The following is a 23,812-nucleotide window of genomic DNA, read 5'->3' as shown; positions in this document are numbered from 1 at the left end:
AGTAAGAACACATGCAGCTGTGTTTTCACAAAGGTAGTCCAGTTTGCCCAGTACAGTATGAATACATGCTAACATTAGAAATATAGTATTGTATCCTATGTACTATTTTATAAAACAGTAAGTTTGTTTATTTGAGTGGCATTCTGATGTCTCAGTCCAACAATACAGGGTTTGTGTTTGTGCGTTTCAGACAGACTGTCGGTCCGTGCATTGCTGGTGGAGATTTTTCAGTGACTCTTTCTGCAAGATACAGCAATAGATGGCATTAAGTTGATTTGTTAAAAAATGCTGATTCATTCAGTATAAGTAAATTTTTGTATTGGCCCTGTCCCAAATGGTACACTCACAGTCTTGTGGACAAAACCAGATGTCCCATTTGTTATTTTAGGATTCTAAAGGATGCTTACGAGCACTGTTTAAGACCACTCTGCACACACTATGTAAAGGAAATCCAAGTCATATGGACATTACTTTAACATAGTCACCTCTGATAACAAAGTACTCTTGCCATGCATCTCCTGTAAAGCTGCTTTAAAATAATATATAATGTGAAAAAGCATGTGAATTGAATTAAACTTCAGTGGAATTTCAATACGAACATTTAATGTATTAAGCATTTATGGGGGCTGAAATAATACAACTAGAGAAACTAGGAGTAACAATATATTGAAATAATTAAATGTAATTATAGAAAAGTAAAATCAAAAACTGAATGTTCTTCAAGATTTCTGCTTTTTATTACTAATGAAATTACATGACTTTTGTTTGAAGTTACAATGATTCCTTTAAATGTTTTTTATTATTATTATTATTTATTATTTTTTTTAACAAATAGCAAACATATTTTAGTGCTTGATGTAACAAGACATAATTTATATTCATTATAAAATTTTCCAAAACATTTCCAGGTCTATTACACTTTAAATTCCCTCATATATTCAGATTTTGGTTCTTCATTAAAAATGACAGTTAAAATCAAGTCAGCTTATATCTTGATTTTTTTTTTTCTTCATTTAAATCTTGTTTTGACTTTTAAATCATTTTAAATCATTATTCACGGAAGAGGATTAGGGCCAAGCAATAATAATAATAAAAAAAAAAAACATCTCGAGATTAAAGTCACTATAATGCGAGATTAAACTAGTTAGATTTCAAAAAAAATGTTGAATGAATTAAATGATTACATTTTGAGAATAAAGTTGTTTCGAGAAAAAAAAATCTTTAAATTTTAAGAAAAAAAGTTTTAATTAAATGTTGAGAATAAACTCATTAAATTACGAGAATAAAGTCTAAATAAAATGTTGAGAATACACACACTCTTGTCATGTTCATTTGATTGTCACACCCAGGCTGGCGTGCTGAGTCAAGCGCTCGAAGAAGAAGATATATATAAAGAGTTCTTTTAATGAGTCACAGGAGAAAAGGGCATATCCAAACACAAATCCAAAAAACATAAAACTTAAACATCAAACCTTAACAATAGCGGAACAAAAAGGAACTGAACAGACAGGGTATTTAAACACAAGGAAAGTAATGAGGGGAATGGAAACAGGTGGGGATTAATCAATTAACAAAACGAGGAACGGAACATGACCAAATAAGGATAACAGAAAAGGAACAGAAAGTCCATGACTGTGACAGTTCGCCCCCTCCCGGAACGGTGCGTCCTCGCACCGAAAGAGATAGTCCAGCGGAGGGAGGGTGGGGGTTCAGGAGGTGGGCGTGGGGCAGGCCAGGGGCAGGCAATGGAGAAGGAGCATGGAGCATGTTACCAGGGTGGAGTGGATGGAGGGAGGAGCCATGGAGGAGCCCGGAGCAGTAGGAGCCAGATGGATATCCAGAGGCCAGCCAGGAAAGCGGCCCATGGTGGAGTCGACTGTGGGAGGAGCCATGGTGGAGGAGGGGCCGACAACACCAGGGGGCCGACTGACGGAGACTGAGCCGATGGTAGAGGAGTCCAAGACGGAGCCGAGCAACCGCAGAGCCAGGGTGACCCCGAGGATCCGGAGGGCCAAGGCGGAGCAGAAGGCTCAGGCGACCAAGGCGGAGGCGGGGCACCGGAAGACCGCTGCGGAGCCGGAGTGACTGAGGATGGAGGTGGAGCCGAAGGGAAGGAGGAGCCTGACAGAGCCGGAGGGATGGAGTGACGAGGCGAAGCCAGAGGAATGGAGTCCCAAGGCGGCGGATGGTCGACGACTGACCAAGGTGGAGCCGGAGGGACGAGGGAACCCGTTGGAGCTGGTGGGATGCCGAGCCACGGTGGAGACGAGGGAGCTAGGAGCCAAGGCGGAGCCGCCGGGTCGAAGGACCGAGGAGGAGTCCAGGACTCGGAGGCTGGAGGCGGAGGCAGGGAATCCACACGCCCAGGTGGGGGTGGTGACTGGAAGTCCTGCGGCGAAACTCCGCGCCCAGATGGCGCGGGACTGAGGGTGAGCTGCGGGACTGACTGGCACCAGCGGGGATGAGGACGAGGAACTGACTGGTCTAGGACGAGATGAGGGAGGGAGGATGGGAGGAAAGACAGAAGAATCTGGACTGGGCGGAACCAGCGGAGAAACAGAAGGGTCGAGGCTGGGTGGAACCCGCGGAAGGGGAGCAGAGGAACTGACAGGTCGAAGAGGAGGCGGGAGAGGGAGGATGGGAGGGAACACAGAAGGATCAGGGCTGGACGGAACCAGCGGAAAAAAACAGGAGAATCAGGGCTGGGCGGAACCAGCGGAGAAACAGGAGGGTCAGGGCTGGACGGAACCAGCGGAGAAACAGGAGGATCAGGGCTGGACGGAACCAGCGGAGAAACAGGAGGGTCAGGGCTGGACGGAACCAGCGGAGAAACAGGAGGGTCAGGGCTGGACGGAACCAGCGGAGAAACAGGAGGATCAGGGCTGGACGGAACCAGCGGAGAAACAGGAGGATCAGGGCTGGACGGAACCAGCAGAGAAACAGGAGGATCAGGGCTGGACGGAACCAGCGGAAGAGGAGCAGAGGAACTGACAGGTCTAAGAGGAGGCGGGAGAGGGAGGTTGGGAGGGAACACAGGAGGATCAGGGCTGGACAGAACCAGCGAAGGAACAGAAGGATCAGGAATAACCTCCCCAAACCAGTCTATTAGATCCATAAGTTCTTCTGTATACTTCCCAGAAACCACATGCAGCTCACCCTCAGTCGCAGGAGTGTGGCCGGGGCGCTCCTCCACGCCCTCGATCTCCACCAAACGTCCCACGACGCACGGGATTGCCGGCTCACACACCTGGTCAGTCGCGCTCTCGAGTTCCTCCTCCCTGTCGGCGATAGGCTCGGGCTCTGCGGCTGCGGTGGTCTCTAGCTCCGTGCAGCGGGGTGATGGCTGGCTGGTCTCTGGGTCGGGAGTGGGGCTGGAGATCTCCTCCTCAGCGGGGCAGACGGTGAACGGAGATCCGTTTTGTTCCAGCACCCACTCCACGAACGCGGCGAAATCCTCTCTGGGACCGTTCGCTGGGAGGCGTGCCTTACACCGCTCGCTCAGGCCAGCATAGTAAAACGCACAGAGCGAGCGGTCCGGGAAGTCTGTAAGGCACGCCAGATCGAAAAAGTCCCTGGTATGGTCCTCCAGCGAACGGTCCAGTTGCTCCAGGTATAAGAGTCGGACGCCTGGGATCTCCATTCCGAGAGGGGGCAAAACAAACAACAAAAAAAAAACACGAAAAGAAAAAACGCCGCTAAACTGTATAGGTCCGCTATTCTGTCACACCCGGGCTGGCGTGCTGAGTAAAGCGCTCGAAGAAGAAGATATATATAAAGAGTTCTTTTAATGAGTCACAGGAGAAAAGGGCATATCCAAACACAAATCCAAATAATCGAACATTTAAACATCAAACCTTATCATCATCATCATCAATAGCGGACAAAAACGAACTGAACAGACAGGGTGTATAAACACAAGGAAAGTAATGAGGGGAATGGAAACAGGTGGGGATTAATCAATTAACAAAACGAGGAACGGAACATGACCAAATAAGGATAACAGAAAAGGAACGAAAAGCAAAGAAGAAAAAAACACACACTCTTGTCATGTTCATTTGATCTCGTTGGAAAGTTTTAATCAGCGTCTGTAGTGGTGCAGGTCGTGGAGAGTGATGTGCATGGATGACGCAAATGATGTGGTTGACCAGAGTTCAAATCTACCTTTTGCCGAACTCGCTATTTTGGCTTCATTTATAACTTTTTTTGACAGCAAAAAATAGATTAAGTAAATGGCAATATCGTGTATAAAAAGTTCCTCCATATTAACATCTTGTTTATTGGACTGTTGCTTAAAATATCACAGTTTGTCATATTTATAATCTATATAATATCATATTTTGATGTTGGTCTGAATATCACTACATGCAATTATACAATCTAGAGTTACTTCTGAAAAGTCTGCCCGTTAGGTATCTCTGAAAATGAAGAAAAAGAAGTCTAAAATGTTGGACTGTTTGATATAGGACTACTTTCAAGACAGAAGCAAACTCTGCTGCTATTCGAAAATTATGTGGTAGGGCAAAGAAAACCACTACAGAACATATCTAACTAGAAAAAACTCCAATGTGATGAGAAAAACACAGGTGATGAACTTGTGTTAGACAGTAAATCATGAATGAGTCAGTATGTAATATCAAGTATAAACTTCAGGGGAAATAGGTCTAAATACAGTTTAGGAATATTGTTGCACAATACTTAACAGCGGATATTACATAAATTAGAAGAAAGTACACAAGCAAGAAAAGCTGGCATGTAAGTGGACCCTTGGCAAGATTGTAAAAATGGGCTCTACTGTAAATAAAAATAATATAAATAATAATATAAAAATAAAAAAAAATAATATAAAAATGTAAATATTCATAGTAAACGAACTGCCAAATCAACTTGCAGTAGCAAAGAAACTGCCAGTGTCTCCCTTTGAGAACACAAATGATGACAGACAGTAGGTAGAAGGACGTGGATAATTAATCTAATTTGTATTGTATGATCAGTTCTGAATAAATTCTCTTACATAAGCAGAGAATATGCTACATTCTTAGGCCTCCATCTTAGGAAGCGCGTTTTGTGGTTAGATTTCAAAACAGTCTAACAGCGACCACTGCTGGTCATTTTTCACACAAATTAAAAAGAGATTTACATTCATTGATATTTCTGGGGCATTGCCCTATTTATACTTTAAATTCTGATCTGACCTGTCATATGGACACTTTTTCTCTAAAAGATATTTAGACACATTTCAAATCAAGCTTTCCAAAGGCATCGTTATGCTAATTATTGAAGGTCACAGCTCTGTCCAGATATTTACAAACATCAAGATAACAATAATAATAACAATAAAAAGGCATAAATAATACAAATAAAAACAATAAAAATATGATGATGTTCATCTGAATGAAATGAAAACACAATAAATGTCTTATTGGTGTTTCCTGGCTTGTTTTTCCACAGCGGCAACTTCACTCGTAATTGTTGCAATCTGGCAAATAAAAATAAATAAATAAATAAATCAAATGAATAAATAAATCAAAAATATATAATTAATATTTAAATTGAGGAGTCACATTTGTCACAGTTGAGGAGTCATCTATCTATGATCTATAATCAATATTTAAATCTATATTTGTTGACTTAGTTACAGCCAGCTACTGTAGATCTAAATGTCTAGAGTCACAAATGCACTTTACCTCAATGAATTCCATCTTGTCATTTAATAAGAGTAACTGTACCTTATCATTGATATTAGCAGTTTTTTCGATATGGTCCTCGATCTTGTCGTCAAAGTCCAGTGCCATGTTCTTTAAAATCTCAACGTGGTTGCCCACCTGCCTCAGATTGTCTTCCATCTCATCTTCTCGATCATTATTTGTTATTTACAGAAACAAAACAAGCATCATTTCCAGCTACTGTACAATCTTTAAAGCCACATACTTTGGATAAGCATAGAGTTATACATGTAAATTAACAGCTTATGCCATATGGTAATGTATAACAAATCTCCAGCTAACTTTATCATATCAACAGACAGTTGCATTTGATCACTAAGAGAACTGGATTCTTTAACTCTCAGTGCTATTTTTCCCTCACCTTTTGATGTAGGGTCCAGTGGGGGCCTGTCCATCGTGAACAACAGTCGGTTGGCTGGATACAATGTTCTGCTTGCTTTCTTTTGGTGTCTTGACCTGCTTTTTTCTCCAGTAATTCTCAGTAGATTTCAGTCTGAAAGAGAATCCATTCAAATCCAAAGAAATACATCAAATACAAGCACTGAGGTGAAAACCTTAAACTAAAAGAGCCAATTTAGTTTATTTTCCCTGCTGAAAAGGTCAGATTAGACCAGTACTGCAAAGTTGGTTTATGCTGGTTATGTCGGTTTAAGGCTGATCTAGATAAAGGTGCAGCATATAGCATATTCACTAACAAAACGTAGCTGATGAAGCCATTCTACAAGCATGGTATTTCCAGTGAAACTGGTACACCAAGGAATTCTTGATGGTTAAGCTGGTTAAGAACCTGGTGAGGATATCAATAGATCAGCATTTCACATTAGGTACTCCAAAACACAACATTTGCTTTTCTTTTCAGAATCATATACGGCAAGTCCTCTACTTTTGAATAATAAGCCTGAAGAAAGATGTAGCCAGTGGGTCTCAGCCTTTTTTGACTTCACAATTTCTACCCTATAGATTATTGTAGAGCTTTACATAACTAGAAAAAACAAACAAAAAGTACAATACTGTGCAAAAGTCTTAGGCCATTAGTATTTTCACCAACAAATTTTTTTAAAGCCAGTTAGCTCTATTTTTTCCTGTAGTATGTCAGTAGGATATATCAGTTTACATTTCCAAACATTCCTTTTGCCATATTCTAACAATCCAATGAGATTTCTGTATGCACAAGGAGTCTGACAGCAGCCAGTGCTCCACACAGAGATATCTCACCAGCAGTCTGTCTGAAATCACATGTAGAAACAAAATAAACCGAGACAGACTAAATCCAGAAGATCTGTGGCAACGTCTCCAAGACACTTGCTGAAACCTACTTGCAAAGCTGTAGCACTGTGAAAGGTTTTAGACACTTGTGTAAAAATGCTGTAAAGTGTGGATACTTTAAAAAATAATGTCATAAATAGATTTTATTTATTAATTTACTTAACTAAATCAAATCAACATTTGGTGTGACCACACTTTGCATTTAAAGGGGTCATATGATGCGATTTCAAGTTTTCCTTTCTCTTTGGAGTGTTACAAGTGTTCGTGAATAGATAAGATCTGTAAAGTTGCAAAGACTAAAGTCTCAAACTCAAAGAGATATTTTTTTTATAAAAGTTAAGACTTGTCCAAGCTGTCCTAAAACACCTCGTTTAACGTGTTTTAATGTCTACGTCACGATGTGGGAAGATTTGCATAATGCCGACTAAATGTTCATGCAAAGAAAGAAGGCGTAACTTTGATTCTCGCTGTTGCCGCCGGTGCCATGTTGTGAAGACGCTATTTCGTTGTGAAAGCGAAGCTACTGACTCACGGTATGTAAGTACCTTTACATATGTAAAGGATTTGCCACTGATGATTCAAACACGAGTTTTGAGCAGTGTAGAGTAGCACTTGTTGTTTGTAGTTTCTCCGATCACAAATGCAGACATGGTTTTATGTTTACATGGCGCGGCGCGATGCAACGCAATGGGTAAAAACACAGTATAAATCATTATAATCTGTGTATAATCAATGTCCCCACTGGATGCAATAAATAGTTCATTTGTAAAAGGTTTTATTGTTTTTATCTTGTCGCGCCGGTGTTCTGCCTGGGTCACGCATCACAGTATGACAAGGGGAGTAACATTTCCGTCACACACTTGAGGCATTCGGCCAATCACAATGCACTGGATAGCTGGCCAATCTGGGCACACCTTGCTTGTCAGACCGATGAGCTTTGAAAAAAATGATGCGTTTCAGAAAGGCAGGGCATAGAGGATGAACAATAATATACAGTATGTGAGAAAAGAATGTTTTTTTTTTTTTTTTAACTTAAACTGCATAAACACATTTCATTACACCAAATACACAAAATAATGTTCTTTTTAGCAACGTCATATGACCCCTTTAACACCGCTTATGCCCTACCTGTAGGTGCACTTGCGCATAGTTGGAGACATTGCCACAGTTCTTCTGGATTTAGTCTGTCTCAGTTTTTTTCTGTTTCTTCATGTAATCCCAGACGGATTGGATGATGGTGAGATCAGATCTCTGTGTGGAGCACTGGCTGTTGTCAGAGTCAGTCAGATTCCTTGTGCATATAAAAAAATCTTCACTGGATTTTTACAAGTAATGGCAAACTGATATTTCCTACTGACACTTGAAAGAAAGAAAGAAAGAAAGAAAGAAAGAAAGAAAGAAAGAAAGAACTTAAAACCATTTTTCTGTTGTTAAAAATACTAGTGGCCTAAGACTTTTGCACTTTAGTGTATATTCATTTATTCATAAATTATAATGTATTAATTTACTTTTCCAGTTCTATAAAACCACACTTTCAAAATTAGGGTTCTTTATATAACCAGGTTTTTCAAGGTTACCTGGTATCTTGATTTTTAGATGTTTTAGCTTTAATTTAATGCTTGGTCCCCAGTAGCCCCTGCCCTCTGATTGAAAACATCTGAAGTAGCCTATATTCCAATATTGTACCACAGTTCCTTGTGTCTTAATTGTGTTGTAATCCCACAGGAAACAGTGTAACTGCTTCAAATATATAACTTATTGTCATACATACGATGTATGCTCTATCCCACCTGTTGAAAGGGCACAAACACAGGCCACAGCATTTGGACAGTTCATTCAGGTTTTTTTGAGCCTGTTTCATGTCTTGGTTGATCTGGTCCATTTCCTTTTCCACATTCTTTAGTTTTTCTAATATAAGGAAAAGAGAACAAACATGGGCCAGTCACATTAGCAAAATTTCTGCAAAATTTCACAGGCAAAAAAGTTTTTGTGTAATTGTGCAGAAATGACTATTTCGAACATGAAATTTAACACCAAGCTATGGCAAATGTGACTGTAATTCAAGAGAGACTTCTTGGCTAGTTACTCTCCTGTGTACTCTAAACAACATCTATAAAGATCTACAGAAATGATTTAGTGTGTGAACAGGCCTACAAATTGTGGGATATTAAAGTAGACATCAAGAATCAGGTGTACAGAGATAAAGGACTCACCCCCCTGCTCATCTAGCATAGTCATTGTTTTGACCCCAACATTCAAACTCTGCAAAAATATACATTTTTAAATTTCAAGTTCAACTCAAAGCAATGAGCAAATGACAACAGCATTTTTGCATGATAAATAACAACATTTTTAAGACGCACTCATGTGTCATTGGTTAAACTGGTTAAAATAAGACCTCTTACCTCTTCTGTCATTTGTACCATTCGTTTAGTGCTTTCAAGTGACTGACAAACAAATACACAGAAAATTAGTCAAACTTTGACATCAAATATTTTTGGAAGCTTCTTTTGACCATGAGTTAAAAAATAAATAAATAAGGTAATTGTGACTATTTGTGAACATTTTAATTCTGAATTCAAAAAGTCTGAATTGCTGGATGTTAGGTAGTAATTGCTAAAGAGATAAGAACTGTAAAATAAAAGTCACAATCACCTTTTTTATATTTTATTCTGTGATGGAATATATATATGAAAAAATTGTAAGATATAAACTTGAAATTTAGAGAAAAAAGGTCCGAATTGTGAGATAAAAACTTGCAATTTCTTTACACACACACACATATTTTATCCAATGACGGAAATAAGATTATATGCACACATATAGGACAAAAGTGTTAAACATTTCAGATGAATGAAGAGTGACTACGTCTGATAAACTGTGGTTGTGCAAACCGATAACAAACTAACCTCATCTGTTAATTGGTTGGCTTTAATTATCATCTCCTCCTGTGACATGTCTGCCATTCTGCTGGCACCAAACTTTACATAAACTCTGGGAAAACTATAAGTTAAATTTAAGATAATACATTTGCATATACTCAAAGACGGAAATTCATGTGAAAATATGTATGACAATTATAAAGAAAATAAAACAACTTTTTCATTAAAAAACGTTTTTAGCCTCCCAATCAGGGGCAGACCCCCCATCACCCCGCCACTGCTCCCAATCAGAAATTACAATAATAAAACAATACACATCATGGTGACGATTATATAAGTAGAATATTTTTGTGCCTCTTTTAGCTACTTTACAAGTGTTTCTGTGAACTTACTCTCAAGATGCTTCAGTTCTGAGTGTTGTGATCATTCAGTTGTACATGCTAAAGTTTCCTCTTAGCATCACAAAAATCCCTCAGTGACAGTTGTGGGTACAGAAAAAGGAGAAACAGTTTATTTACTCCTCTTTTTCGTAACTTCTCATTAGTGATGTAGTCAGGAAAGGGCTTTTAAAGGTACTTGCCCAACACTGTAAAATGTAATGTTGACTTTACTTAGAAATTTTAAGGCAATCAGTTTCCTCACTTTTTCTAAGTAGTGTGTTTATTTTAAGTTTGCACAACTTAAAACAGTTTGTACAGAAAACGTGTTAATAAAGTATACTTAAGTACTGTTGACTTAAAATAATTAGTTGTATTAACTTCTTATTAGTGTTCACATTACTTGCAAAATATTAGGAAACAATAATGTACAGTATGTGGAAAAATAATGTTTTTTGAACCTTAAACCGCATATAAGTTACACATTTCATTACACCAAATAATGTTCTTTTTAGCAGCATCATATGACCCCTTTAATAACTCTCTGTGCTAAAACGTTGAAATTACTTGTTAGGTCCACAAACTTATTTAAAACAAGTTCATTTCACTTAATTTTATTAGTAAGATCATCAGTTACGTTTTACAGTGCAATAACCAAATTCCACCTCAACTTTTTCCTCTAATATTTATTCCAGACCATAGCTCTCAGATTCTGAAGTTGTATGTTGTTTAAAATCATGTGTATGAACTTGTTGATGAACCAGTGGCTGGAGCCATAGAGTTACATCTTTAAAATTATTAGATAATGACAGGTATTGCACCTGCCTGCTACTTCTTGTGGGCAGGAAGTGAGGTGGCAAAGTGGGGTGGGAAGGTAGACAGTTTTTGACCTACATGGGAAAATACCCTGTCCTTTTAAAAGCGAATTTCATTCTTCTTTCCAATAAATATCAAGTTAATAAGCATCAAATACTCTGGCTGTAGAAAGCAACCTTTATTCCAACAAAATATATTGGTACGTCACACATGGTTCTAATTTTTGTAACTGATAAAAGATGTCAATGTGTTTGTGCCATCACAATGTTGAACTAAACCAGGGAGATGAAGGGAATCCTAACTGTCTCTTATCTATAGCCTGTATGTTTTTCAATTTTCATCAGACTTTGTTTTTACATTACATCCAATGTTGTATTACATTTCTCAGACTCTCAGAGAACAGGGCTGGTTCCTCCAGGCTCTACTACAGCATATTTGGGCCCTCCTCAGCAGTCTCCTAAACAGCAGACACAGAAAGTCTAGAAGAGAGTTGAAACAAAGGCACTGTCCTAGTTCTTGAGGCCTCAAATAATTCAAATAACTAGCCTACTGTGTAATCCTCCTGAGAGGATTCAGAGTCAGTGCTAGTAAATCTGTCCATGAACAGATGAAAGCTGGAATTATAGAAAACAGCCCTCAGCTCTCAGCCATTGTCGGCTAAGAAAGACCATATAGACATTTAACTTCTTTTAAAAGAGTACCTTTGTAAAAGTTGAAAATAATGTTGTTATAAACATATTTGTTTTACATGGGCTAGTTCTACTTGCTACATAATGACCAATAATATGCCTTCACATGGACAATTTAATGAGAATAATATAAGTTTGCCTAAATAATTGTGAAAAAAATAAAAAATAAATAAATAAAATAAGAAGTTTGCCAAAACCATCTAACAATCTAAATCTACACACACGAACACAAATACTATTATATTAAAGCAATTAAAAAGTAAACACAATATAACTGTAGTGGCATAGAGTGCTTCTTGCTTTGTTCAGTTAATGAAAAAAAAAAAAAAATCAGCTTACAATAAAAACACTTGGATTCATGGTTCTATAAATCTTTGATACAGTAAGAACCATTTATTCCCACCACCTGTTTACCCAGAACCAACACAGCCATGAGAGGTTTAAATGTCATGTGACCTACACTGACCCCTCCCACTCCACACTGCCATCCAGTGGTTAAAAACCATTACATTTGGCTCCTACAATAACTGTAAGTGTATCTTACTATGCTGGCTTTAATGCATTGGTCTATATACAGGCAATAAACACCTCAAATCCCATTTTTAAAAATTCATCATAAAATAACAAATGAATGTGGCAGCACCCTCTGCTAGTTAAGTCACTTCAACACACAAAAAGGGGGAAACAGCCAAGGAATTATTATACTGGCTTTATTAGCAGTAAAACAGATACATTGAAATGTCCTATTCCTATATAACATGGTAAATTATGCAATTAAAAAGGACACCATACATTCCCCCCCCAAACACTGAACAGGACTAACATAACTAACGATAATTAAATAGGAGTATAATCAGTCATAGATAGAGCTAAACAGAAAACAAACATTATATCATTAGCCCAAACATACATCAACGGCTATAAGGGCAGCATACCAAAACATTAAACGTTCTGTCGTAAGTCTTTGGAACCTCATTCAGGCTAGTGAAACAGTTAGCCATGCTGACTGAAGTGCAGTGAGAGGGACGGGCAAAACCCATCACCATCTCGAGAGATTGGACTCCATCCATTACAGACTGAGAGGACAGCAGTGAGCAAAGCCACTCGGTGACTCCAGCATATTTGTCTCATATATTAAGGGTGAAGACTTGATTTTACAGGAGGCTCTGAAATATATCTGTGTGCATGTTTCCAACTATTTACAACAGAACAAACAGAACGGATAAAAAAGGCACAGATGGCATTGGAAGAACTTAACTCACTTGCTGCAATTCATTGCTGTGAACCAGAAAGTGTGTGTTTGTGTGTGTGTGTGTGTGTGTGTGTGTGTGAGCGAGATCAAACAGGCTCCCGAGCTAAGCTGGCAGTGTCCGTTCTCTACAGAAGTTTGTTGGCTCGCTGGTTGGCTTCATCAATGCGAGCTTTATTCATATCAGCCTGGGAAAAATAATATTTTTTAATATATATGTATATATAATAATATATAACGTTATATGATAATATAATAATATAACGTAAATTTAAATGAATAAATGTTATTATTTTCAGAGCTCTACTTCATTAGACCTCTGGCTGTTTGAAGGTGTAGCTTTACCTTATCAGTGATGCGGTCAATGGTTTTGTTCTGCTTCTCGATCTCACTGCCCATATCTAAAGCCAAATTCTTGAGATTTCCGATGATGCTGCCCACCTGCTCCAGATTCTCCTCCATCTCATCTTCTCGTGCATCATTTGTTACCTTTTGGGAAAGCAGAAATGTCCACATATATTTATGTGGCAGGGCAAAGACGACGTATACAACTGGATTTATATAAAAAAAAATGTCCTGGCTCTTCCAAGCTTTATAATATAAGTCCAGTGAATATGAGTCCTTTAAAGGGACTTTGGTGCAGTGGAGAGACCAAAACAAAACACCAGTCACAAATTAGTGCAAAACGAGGATTATGGTTTATAAAGTTTTAATAATATACACCTAGGATGTCATATACACATAGGAATGCTTTAGGGTGAGTAATTCATAGGGTAAATTTCACTTTTGAGTGAACTATACCTTTAATATACGGTTCTCATTTACTTGCTTTAAACAACTGATTCAAATCAGAAGATTCAAGTCTGACACTGGATGAATTCCCATTATTTAGTGCTATTTTTCCCCTCACCTCTTGATGTAGGGGCCAGATGCACCCGCTGTCCCACCCTGTCCATTGTGAACGCCAGTAGGTTGGCTGGATACAACACCGCCCTCTTTTCTGTCAGTACTGGAGCTGTCACTACTTGTGCCCCAGGTCTTCTTATATCTCCCATCATGCTCAATGGAAGTCACTCTGAAAGAAATACTCTCATTTACTCCAGAAAGATCTAATGACAATTCGTTTGATTTTAATAATACGCAAAGAGAAGTCCCCGCAAAAAAACTACTGAATTTTAACAAAGCAGAATATTTTGAATTCAGGAGCTTAGAAGTGGAGTTATAATAGCGAACCTGTCACATGGGCACACACACAGGCCACAGCATTTGGACAGATCAGTCAGGTTCTTCTCAGCCTGCCTCATGTCCTGGTTGATCTGGTCCATTCCTTGATCGACTCGCCTCAGTTGCTCTGATCAAGACAGAATGAAGGAGATAAAATGGGGTCTTAACTAGCCAGCATCTCCTAAATGAAGTTCTTACAGATAATAGCAATGGTTTAATGTGATTAACAAAGTAGGTTTCAGGAATGAGGAGGAATGGAATGGTGCAGTCACTCACCTCCCTGCTCATCCAGCATGGTCATTGTTTTGACACCCGTCTCCCGGCTCTGAAAATACACATATACTTGTTTCAAGATATATAGAACTCAAATGCGGGTGGTTTTGAGTATTCATGAAACTGTACTAGTGCTGTCAAATCGATTTATCGTGATTAATCATATCCAAAATAAAAGTTTGTGTTTGCATAATATGTGTGTGTGTGTGTGTGTGTGTCTATATATATATATATATATATTAGGGGTGTATATCTCAGTATCTTCTGGAATCTTGTTGATAACGATAATTAGATGATATTTTGCTGAGTGTGTTATTGTGCTGGTATATTGTGAGCATGTCATTGTGCTCATATTCTGTGAGGTGGTTAGTTTGCAAGAGTAACATAAATTAACTTTTCCAATAAGTTTATTGTGTATACACAGTAAACACACATAGTATGTTACTACATACTTTTATTATGGATGCAATTAATCATGATTAATTGATTTGACAGCACTAATCTGTACATCAAATGACAATTAAACATGCTTCTAAAACCTCCAGGTCTCATTTGAACTCTTACCTCCTCTGCCATCTGTAGCATCCGCCTAGTGCTTTCAAGTGACTGAAAGAAACAAAATGCACATATTCAAAAGGTAGTCAAATGACTCCTGTAATGTGACACAGCACCCATTCTGCTGAACATTCATTTGATGCAAACATCAAATAAAACAATGCACACTGAATACTTATTGTGAATAAATATTGTGTCTTTGGCTCATAAAGCCACAAAGGGTAGATATTTATCAGAAGAAAAAAACATATAAACCAGCAGATAAAAACAGAAAGTGTCAGAAATGTGAAAAGCCTAAATAATGCTATGAAACCATGCAAGATGTACATAGTAATGGGGAGGAATATTGGCATAACTGTGAAAAATAAAACATTTCCAAATAAGACTATTAAGAAATCAGCTATTGTTGATCCAATTTTGACCTGGAATTACATTCTAATTACATTCTAATGGTGCTTAAACACTAATTGCACAATCACAGTAAAAACATGTAAAGTCAGAATGAAAAAGCAGGTGGGGGTTTCATGGATCTCTAGTTTACCCCCAGTCACCCATGCTGTGGTGCATGAGTACAGTGTCCCCTTCATGCTATTAGTCTTTATTACAGCACACAGACTCATGTAAGTCCCTTCAGAGGCAGCAATAAAGAGAAAGAGAGAAAGAAACAAAGTTATGAGTAAAGCAAGAAAGGAGTGTGTTAACATTATCTGACTATTACAGTAGCACAGAAGATCGCAAAGTCATCAAGAACACATGAAAAATGTTCTTTTACAGCTGTTAGTGCAAGAAAAGTTTTATAAGGTTGAGAAACAGAGCAATAAAATTCAGAGTGAAGAGAAAAAGACTTAGCAGTGGCTTTGCTATCACAAGCAATGAGTTGGCACATATACAGGAACTTGCAAAATCACATCTGATAAAACCAAAATGAATTATCTTGTATAAGCATACCTCATCTGTAACATGGTTGGCTCTCAATGTGATGTCCTCCACTGACATGTCTGCCATCTTGCTGGTGTCCAAGTTTGCTGGCCCTCCTGTGGCCTTAAGCTCTACGCTCTGGGGTCTGCAGGTCAGAGGTAAGGGGTCAAAGTTCAGTCACAGCCACACAAACAAAGGTGCCCACAGAAAAAGCTTTCCCATGGAAATTTACCACCAGGAATACGAAGGCAATACAGTCATCATTACTCCGCCTCATGTTGATCAAATTATCTTCTTTGATGTTCAGCTCCATAAAGTACTACAAAAGTAGTCCATACAACTACAGACCAAAACGTGAGTTTTAACTGCAACTTTTGTGACACGAGGCTGAGTAGATGACAAAACTGTGGGTGAGAAAGTGCAAATATATAATGAAAAAAAAAGAAATTTAGCAGGAAAAGTGATCATCAGTTGTCAATTATGTTTTAAAAGTAATGACGAAGTTGATAAAACGTGTTATTAAAAAGTTACACCTCAGAGAACCACAAGAGGACATAACCAGCACAGACAACACATTTACTCTGCGCAGATAATACGCCCTAAAACTGAAAATGCATTTGTCTGTGTGGTTTAAAACACTGTTAACAATGGTGTGAGATGGGTGTGAGAGAAATACAAGAGAAGTGTGGTGTTTCTATCAAGATTGTGTGATCCACAAAATGCCGTTTTGGGGTTTATTTCATAGCAAAGAACCCTGAAGAGCAGAAATACTCATAAAACATTAATGGATAAACAGATACTCAGGACACTACAAGTCAATTATCGACTAGTATACAACCGTCCCAGTATAAAAATCTCACGTGCAACGTAGTAAAACTGCTGTAAAAAGACTAATAAAGTGCTTATGTGTGTGTGACAGGACTGTATGGAGTCTGCACACATGAAACAGATCTCACATGTCTTTTCCTTCATTTTTGCAGCCTTTTCCGTTTCAAATTCCAACAAGGTAGACGCAAATTCACGAACAAACTTAAAAGAATATTTCAGCCAAAATGTTTCACTCGTCTTGTATTCAAACTCATATGGCTTGAATTCTTCCGTGTAGCACAACAAGACAAAAGATGCAATGAAAGATAATAATGACTGGGGCGAATTCTGCCTTACAGATGCTTTTGTGAAAGTCATTCATGTTTGGCACAACATACAGGTGAATAAAAGATGACAGAATTTAAATTTTGGGGAAAGTTAACCCTTTAAACTCACTCCTCTGGGTGTTAATTTAACAAGAGTGTTGTAAGGGGATTAGCATGATCCTGAATGTCATGTTACAGACTTCATTGAACAGTCCATCCATGAGAAACGCCTCTTTCAGAATTATGCATTTCCAGCTTGTCAACAAAAACCGGTTCCTCAAGATAAGGTCATTACGTCACGTCTCTTACACCATTTTCACCGTATTCTGCATCAGACACGCTATAAACGGCACGATCTGGACCTGCATTATGTTCAAATGGGATTAAACTACAGTATGAAGATCTGACAAATCCTCCACACCAACATAAAGGAAACCACACATATTTGTTTCTTAAGAAAATCCAGAGTATAAACACAATTGCAGTGATGTTTAATGCTGCTGATTCCAAGATGTACGGTTTACACCCAACGCCAGAAGAACAGAGCACACTTTCGCCAGGTAACGTTAAATAAACGAGCACGTTAAGAAAGTTAGTAACGTTAACGTTACGTTGAAAGTGGGGGAAGTCCTCGTGATTTTTTCCCAAGTCTCCAAGTTCCCAACACCACTATTTACGGTCTTTTTGTTTTGTTTTCTTTTACTTACGGTTTACTCATGATGTTTCACGCTGTTCTTTATCGCTAACTTACTGATAAAGTGTGTTGTTTATTTAAGACAGAAGTTGGTGAGTTGGTCTCGTATTCAGTTCCGCTTTGGTGAAGTTGAAACGCATTAACATTAACATCCTCTTGTTTTTAAATACTGGACGAAAGCTGAAGCACAACGATCCACTCGTTACTTACTGAAGTTGATTCCGGGACAGGAGACGGATAAGACTGGGATCGATCGGTCTAAGTCTTTAGAAAGTGTTTATTGTTCGCGTTGATCCAAACTCTTTCCGAAATTCCTTCGGACAGATCGTGACAGTGGTGCGCATGCGCAGTCATATGACAGGTGACTTGGTGCGCATGCGTCAAAGAGAAGCGAGTATAAATAGAAAAGATAATTATTAATATCACTAGAAATGAGGATGAATGGGGTGAAGCGAGGTGAATCAGAGGTAGTTAATATTTAAATAGATCACTCAATAAATAGGAAACAATATATATTACTTAGTTCCTTTATAAAAAAAATATAAAATAAGAAGAGACGTGGCTGATTCTGGTGCGTCATTAGAGTAAAGATTTTTAAAATATATAGCATTAAGTTAGACCACTGTAGCGATTAAGTGGTCTGTTAGTGGATCTTTAAGTGGCTCTCTGTATCTGGTTTGTTATACAATATTTTAAAAGAAATAACCGGTCAGACTTGCATTTAAAATGGGGCTTTAAAAAGAAGAACAACAGCAAGATGGCTTTATAACATCTAAAGAAATGCTGGTAAATGTAGAGTAACAAGGAGAAATAGAAAGGAAAAACTCTTTTGGTGAAGAAAAATTACACACTTTTGAGTGTGTAGTAGAAGAGTACGCAAGTTTTGGGACATACTATCACGTCTTTACCGGCCGCCCTGTCTCATCCTGTCACTGTAATCAGGCCTGTCAATCATCTTGTCACAGTTTACATCCTCCACGTTTCTTTTCATTTAACTTCCTTCCCTTTTTTTTTTTTTTTTTTTTTTTTTTGCATAATGATGCATTTAAAAGTTAATGGCCAAACAGATGCTTATAAAAGTGTTGCATTGTTGCAACGCGCTGTTGCAGATGAAATATAACACACCTAAAATTATATATATATATACATATACATATACATATACATATACATATACATATATATATATATATATATATATATATACATATACATATACATATATATATATATATATATATATATATATATATACATATATATATATATATATTATATATATATATATATATATATATATATATATATATATATATATAGGTTAAACGTTGATTATTAGTAACTCAAACCTCTCGGTCGCGCACATCCACCATGTTTGTAGTTTTTTAATGCTTTTTAATTGTGTTTGTAGTTCTGAACCGAATCCTTTGTCAAAGCGCAATGGATTGTGGGCAATATTAGCCATTAGAGTGTGCACGGATCCGCACTTTAAAAAATCCGGGGCATCCGTGGATTTTTGCCATACTCTTTTCAACATACTATCATTTGGGACACACTTTCTAATCTCACGTACTATTTTTAGGATGAACAGTATGAACGTTGGAACGCAGGGCGTGTTGATATCACCACGATGACGCGTAATCCCGGAAGTGCCTTTTGTAAACTTGCTGGTCAGCTGTGCCAGGGGGCAAGGAAGTCGACCGGAAGTTGAAGTCGGCCGCGTGCCGCCATCTTTTAGCAGAACAAAACTTGCGTTAGCATCCCATTGACTCCCATTCATTTTTGCGTCACTTTGACAGCGAATAACTTTACATCTGAGGCGTTTAAAGACTCCATTTGTCCATTATTTATTTCTAAAGATACACGACAATGTATAAAGGGCTCCATTACCTTCTATGTTACATTATGGCCCCGTAGAAACAGTTTTTGTAAAAATAGGCTAACGATTGCGTCATAACCACTCGACTCTCTGTCGCACAGTAGAGAAATTACCGTACAGACAGGAGGAGAAGCTCGCAGGCAATCGGGGAGACGTCAAGAGATATGGCGTACTGGCGTTACATTTTAAAATACTATACAAAATAATAAAAATCAATACTTACTCCTGCTCACTCACGCCAAAGAACTCCCCGCTCAAGCTCGCCGTCTCTGCAAGATTAACGATGGCAGTTTGCACGCACACCTACTAGAAGGTTTACATCTGTCAGACAGGTTGCTGACGTCATCAAGCTTAGTTTGAGTCTGCGCGTCAGAAACGGAAGTTCTAAAAATCGCTAAAAAACGGGCTTCACTTGTCTCAATTGAGTTCCAATGGGGTCGCTGTGTCCATTTCTTTTACTGTCTATGAGCTGTGCCAACTTTAGAGCAGCCTAATCTCATCGAGAATGTCTTTCAAAGGGGATAATATTTCAGTCTAAAAAGTGGAGTCTTCCTTTGTGCGGTAAAGTTATACTTATATGTATGCATGCGTAACTTTGCTACACTGCTCTCGCGATTACTAGGCGTCTTGTTCACGACGCACCGCGACTCGCTCGCGTATTATTTACGTGTTGCGTATTACTGTAAAACAGGATTAGAAGCGCTTGTCAATACACGCTATAAAACCGTTCATTATCACCGGACAGTGTTTATATTAAGTATGATGCGGTGTGAATTATTTCGTCGCCTGCTCATCATGAACAAAACGCTTAACATTCTGCTGTAATCTCGGATAAATGGAGGTCAGGGGCCCGCTAGGGGGCCTTCCTCGGAGGCTACAGAACAAAGTTCACAATTTTTAAAATGTATATTTATTCGGATTTATATTACTTAAAATGTATGTTCCAAAACCTTTTTTTTTTTAAATTCCCTCAATAACTGTTGTTTTTATCAAATACACGTTTTTAATGTAAACTGAAATTACTTAAAACTTTTCAGGCTCCTCAGTTTATTAGTATCATTGCATTCTGTAGGTAATTTGGATGACACAATGGAGGAAAAGAGTAAGAAACGTAAAAGCCCAAAACCGTCTTCCAACCAGCCTCCTCCCCCAATCACTGCACGGAAAACAGGTGCTGGTGGTGTGGCCACACACTCCAGTCAGAGGACAAAGTATCGCAGGCGAGTGTCATCGATCATCATATTAAATCTGTGTCAGTTATTAAAATTGCAGTTTCATACTTAACTATTTATTTATTTTGTTTTTGGGTTTTAGGGGAGTGCAAAACAAACCGAGGCCTCAGAGTCAGTCGGGTAAGAGTAACCAGTCTGCCCGCATCCAGCACTCGTTTCTCACAGACGTGTCTGATGTTCAGGAGATGGAGAAGGGGCTGCTCAGCCTTCTTAATGACTTCCACTCTGGAAAACTGCAAGCCTTTGGTAAGCCCTCACAGTATGGTACAGCTATATTTAAGTCTGTTTACAGTTTTGATAGAAATCAGAACCTTCTCTGAATCAGGCAATGAGTGCTCCATTGATCAGATGGAGCACGTGAGAGAAATGCAGGAAACAATGGCTCGTCTGCAGTTCGACCTGTATGGAGAAGTGGATGAGCTGCCAGAAGACCAGAAGAAGTCCGCCTATGACACGAACATGGATAAACTGTTATCAAATGTAAGCAAAGCAATATTAAATATTTGGTCATAAAATCGACAAATCTGACAAATCTTTCATGCAATTGTCTAGACAGTCTAATGAAGTTCACTTTTTCCCTTCAGCTGGAAGAGTTAAGCTCCTCAATGTATCCTTTCATGGTTTTAACAGTTACGATGACTTTCAAATGGATGCTGTTATAGTGGATAGCTACAGAAATAGTTTACCCAAAAATGAAAATTTGCTAAAAATGCACTCACCCTCCGGTCATCCAAGATGTCTGAGTTTGTTTCTACATCGGAACAGATTTGGAGAAATTTAGCATTGCATCATTTGCTCACCAATGGATCCTCTGCAGTGAATGGGTGCCGTCAGAATGAGAGTCCAAACAGATGGTCAGAACAGCACAATAATCTTCCAGTAATCCACATGACTCCAGTTCAGCAGTTATCATCACTGAGTGTTTGTAAATCCATAACAGTCCAAAACAACACTTTCTCCAGTGAAAATACTCCCCGCTGTCCTGTCACATCAGTATCCACCAACATATATGTATAGAACTCTTTATCAAAGCATATTTCTCTCGAGTCAGATGAGATAAGGTTTTCACTGGAGAAGGCAATATTATGGATACATGACTTTTATTTTAAGTGGAATCTGAAGTTAAAAACTAATTGTTTGTTTCTCACAAACACACAGCTTTTTGCTTCACAAGATGTTAATTGATAGTCTGGAGTCATGTGTATTACTTGTGGATTATCTGACTCATTTCAAAGCATGCATTTTCGAGTGCAGTAATATAATTATTGAATGCATACTAGTTGTCCAACACATTATTACAGTATAACTGCATGATCTGACAGCAGCATGCTACAGCCTTAAAATAAATCTCTTTTTTTACATGTTGTCTAACAAATCATTTTGTTATGCTTTGACTGAGTATACAGTCCTTAACTGTAATTCCTTAGACAAAAGCTTAACCTTGCTGACTGTCAAGATGTCCCCAGAACTTCCAGCATATGAACTACAAAGGCTCTACTGTGGAGAATACTGTGTGCATATTTAGCACGGAAAAGCTGTGGAGAAACACCAGTATTACAGTCGACACTGTGCATATGAAACTTATAGAATTGGTCTACTTGGCTTGTTTGCACTGTATAGTTTTGTATATATGATATCAGAGAACAAATCCAAACAGTCGTGATGAAATGCCCACTTATCTTTCTCATCACATCATTTCATCACAAGAAATATGTATTCATAAGGTAATTTCCAATAACATTGTGACTTCTAATCTTATGTCTTAAATGTTGACTTGGAGTTGTACAATACCAGCACCTTTGCATTATCAGCAATTCACTTTGATGGGCTCATTTTGTATTTATGTATGTCCCGTCTTAAGGGAATGAATAGAAAAATAATGGCAGGATGTCAGTTTGCTGAGACTGCAGAAATAAAGTAAAATGATATTGTATATTTTTGCTTATAGTCATATTTACATATTTTATTTTGATTTAAAATGTTGGAAAAGTAAAATGTAATCATACTGGCTGATTGATGATTAAACTTTTTATTCATGCATGCATCAATAAAGTTCAAGTTGTATTACCCCACATCTGATTTCTCAATAACGTAGACGAACATAAATGTATTAATTTAGGTTTCGTATTTTTACATAAATATTTTTACATAAAATGGACCTTTACCAGAGGTTTGTTTAGAACTAAACTCCAGCCGATAACGAGCCTCTCAGTTTCTCCTCATGTCTCCTCTTGTTATTTTACCTACAAACTGGAAAAGATGCCCTTAGTTTTGAACTGTTTAAACTACTTGATGTCTGTGGAATTTAGAAACCATCATAAGTCAAAAACCCGCGGAAATCCGAATATTATTCATGTATGAATAGTAGTGACTGCAGACAGTTGCGTTTCGTCGGCACAGAAACCAGATTCAGTGCCTGGACAACTGTGACAAATAAAGCATGTAGGCTAACCAATAGGTAAGAAAAAGGTATATATATGTATATGTGAATATATATGTATTTATGTATGTATTATTGATTTACATTTGTTATGTTTATATATATATAATACATTTTATATTTATTTACATGATACACACACAAGAACTTCAATTTCTCAGACAATGAATTTGTAGTCAATATATATTTTTATCATTTCAGATACACCAGGAATTGTTTGGCAGAATCGGTCCCCATCACTCGAATGGACTTCACAGCTGTGCTGTCTCGCTTTCTGTCTCTCTACATCATATCCTTCCTCAGTCCTCGAGACATCTGCTCTGCAGCACAGGTGTGCTGGCACTGGAAGTTTCTGGCAGAGCAGGTAAAAAATAAATCAGTACAAATGTGACTTTAATTTATTAGATACCAGGCTTTTTATTATATTTCTGTCTTAATTTAAACATCGTTAGCCAAAGTGTT

General features: G+C 38.1%; 3 protein-coding genes across 6 annotated transcripts; 1 reads left to right on the top strand and 2 right to left on the bottom strand.

The window, feature by feature from the left end:
• Window positions 1-4,256: 4,256 nt before the first annotated feature.
• LOC109064388 (synaptosomal-associated protein 23-like) lies at window positions 4,257-10,512 on the bottom strand. Of its 2 annotated transcripts, none has more exons than XM_042774212.1 (8): window positions 10,264-10,512; window positions 9,899-9,983; window positions 9,395-9,436; window positions 9,203-9,251; window positions 8,780-8,897; window positions 6,085-6,216; window positions 5,727-5,871; window positions 4,257-5,476 (listed from the first exon to the last, which is right to left on the bottom strand). In XM_042774212.1, the coding sequence occupies exons 2-8, from the start codon at window positions 9,953-9,955 to the stop codon at window positions 5,417-5,419; spliced, it is 603 nt and encodes a 200-aa protein (XP_042630146.1). In that variant the 5' UTR covers window positions 9,956-9,983; window positions 10,264-10,512; the 3' UTR covers window positions 4,257-5,416. The 2 variants fall into 2 exon arrangements, with proteins under 2 accessions (XP_042630146.1, XP_018936983.1); XM_019081438.2 differs by having other exon boundaries at window positions 9,899-9,992; window positions 10,264-10,510.
• A 1,937-nt stretch (window positions 10,513-12,449) lies between these two features.
• Window positions 12,450-18,152, bottom strand: LOC109064389 (synaptosomal-associated protein 23-like). Its single transcript, XM_042774213.1, has 8 exons — window positions 17,813-18,152; window positions 16,003-16,117; window positions 15,064-15,105; window positions 14,503-14,551; window positions 14,236-14,353; window positions 13,913-14,077; window positions 13,348-13,492; window positions 12,450-13,190 (listed from the first exon to the last, which is right to left on the bottom strand). Exons 1-8 carry the CDS (start codon window positions 17,821-17,823, stop codon window positions 13,131-13,133), a joined length of 705 nt encoding a protein of 234 aa, XP_042630147.1. The 5' UTR covers window positions 17,824-18,152; the 3' UTR covers window positions 12,450-13,130.
• LOC109084380 (coiled-coil domain-containing protein 28A) lies at window positions 17,434-22,982 on the top strand. Of its 3 annotated transcripts, XM_019099057.2 has the most exons (7): window positions 19,255-19,472; window positions 20,146-20,239; window positions 20,751-20,898; window positions 20,993-21,156; window positions 21,236-21,390; window positions 21,495-21,517; window positions 22,338-22,982. In XM_019099057.2, the coding sequence occupies exons 3-7, from the start codon at window positions 20,768-20,770 to the stop codon at window positions 22,390-22,392; spliced, it is 528 nt and encodes a 175-aa protein (XP_018954602.1). In that variant the 5' UTR covers window positions 19,255-19,472; window positions 20,146-20,239; window positions 20,751-20,767; the 3' UTR covers window positions 22,393-22,982. The 3 variants fall into 3 exon arrangements, with proteins under 3 accessions (XP_042630144.1, XP_042630143.1, XP_018954602.1); XM_042774209.1 differs by lacking the exons at window positions 19,255-19,472; window positions 20,146-20,239 and adding an exon at window positions 17,440-17,665; XM_042774210.1 differs by lacking the exons at window positions 19,255-19,472; window positions 20,146-20,239; window positions 22,338-22,982 and adding an exon at window positions 17,434-17,665 and having other exon boundaries at window positions 21,463-21,517.
• Window positions 22,983-23,812: the final 830 nt, after the last annotated feature.

Source organism: Cyprinus carpio, chromosome A17 (genome assembly GCF_018340385.1).
Source record: "Cyprinus carpio isolate SPL01 chromosome A17, ASM1834038v1, whole genome shotgun sequence".
Lineage (NCBI taxonomy): Eukaryota > Metazoa > Chordata > Actinopteri > Cypriniformes > Cyprinidae > Cyprinus > Cyprinus carpio.
This window is presented reverse-complemented; position numbering and strand designations above follow the sequence as displayed.